The sequence below is a fragment of the Rhagoletis zephyria genome, unplaced genomic scaffold (assembly GCF_001687245.7).
Source record: "Rhagoletis zephyria isolate East Lansing unplaced genomic scaffold, Rhagoletis_zephyria_1.1 Rzeph_scaffold_82214, whole genome shotgun sequence".
NCBI classification, from domain to species: domain Eukaryota; kingdom Metazoa; phylum Arthropoda; class Insecta; order Diptera; family Tephritidae; genus Rhagoletis; species Rhagoletis zephyria.
Genome location: NW_016239262.1, coordinates 1 through 1,075, shown reverse-complemented (window position 1 = coordinate 1,075; position 1,075 = coordinate 1). Strand labels below are relative to the sequence as shown.

General features: G+C 46.8%; 1 protein-coding gene across 1 annotated transcript; it reads left to right on the top strand.

Annotated features, from left to right (window-relative positions):
• Window positions 1–460: 460 nt before the first annotated feature.
• On the top strand, window positions 461–1,055 carry LOC108357677 (COMM domain-containing protein 4-like; the record flags this gene model as incomplete). Its single annotated transcript, XM_017608750.1, has 4 exons — window positions 461–532; window positions 597–665; window positions 733–892; window positions 975–1,055. Coding segments are annotated over 4 exons (382 nt in total), but the record flags the coding sequence as incomplete, so codon positions are not given.
• Window positions 1,056–1,075: the final 20 nt, after the last annotated feature.

Sequence of the window (1,075 nt, the reverse complement as noted above, 5' to 3'; positions counted from 1 at the left end):
CCAGAACTGACAGTTCGGACAGCGGTGTTTGGGTTCTACTTGGGCAACTTCACAGAGGACATGCACAAAACAGGTGGTGGTGGTAGTGGTGGCAGCACTGCTGACGGAAGGGGTGGGAGGTGGGGTGTGCCCGGCAGGGCGTCTGATTGGCTGAATGGTCAGAGTTTTAAAGATCCCTGATAAGAAAGTTAAAGAATCGGTTTCGATTTCGAACTGATCATCATGTTTTCACACCTTCTCCAGGCAGCAGCAGATGTCACTAGCTGACAAACTAGTCGGCGCACACTTTGACAACTTTGAAGAGAAAAACAAAACAAATACACCTCCTGCAAATCAAGCGGACCGCTTTTAGAACACAGCTCAAGATCAATCATGGTCAGTGTGCTGCTGTTATTATCATGAACATTCTGCCAAGTTCATCCTCGACTAATCATTTCTTACCTAAATACTCTCGTTTTAGAAATTCAAATTCTGCGGCGACAACGACTGCCAGGACTGGCTGCTGGCGCAGATTAATCTACTGTCAAAGTTGGCAAGTGCTTTTTATGGTTTGTTTTTAACTGTAAACAGCTAACATCTTGTTCTCTCTTCTCCAGACGTCAATCAAAGTCAAGCTGATCCTGAACGAAGTGATCGGCAACCTGCTGACCGGAAAGGAGCTTGATGTAAGCACTAACCGAAAACTGCTAGGCTTGTTACGTTCTAACTAACAATTTTTTATCAACCAACCAGTTCGCCAAAATCTGCAAGCTAACGGCAGATGCGAGGCTAAGCGAAGACGAGACAAAGGCGGCAGTGGCGGCGCTTCACTTCATCATCGCCAGCGCCTCAAAGTACGACACTGAGGGCGAGGTCCTCTCCAATGAACTGCAACAGCTCGGTCTACCTCGAGGTACTTAAGAGATTCTTAAGATTTTAAGTTCTGCTGACTTAAATTCTAAATTCAAAACATCTCATCCCTAAACTTCCTGCAGAACACTCCACCGCCCTCTGCAAGGTCTACGCGGACAATGTGGGCAAAGTGCAGGCGGCCCTCAGAGAACAAAGTCTAAGATGTGAGTTACTTTGTGGTGGC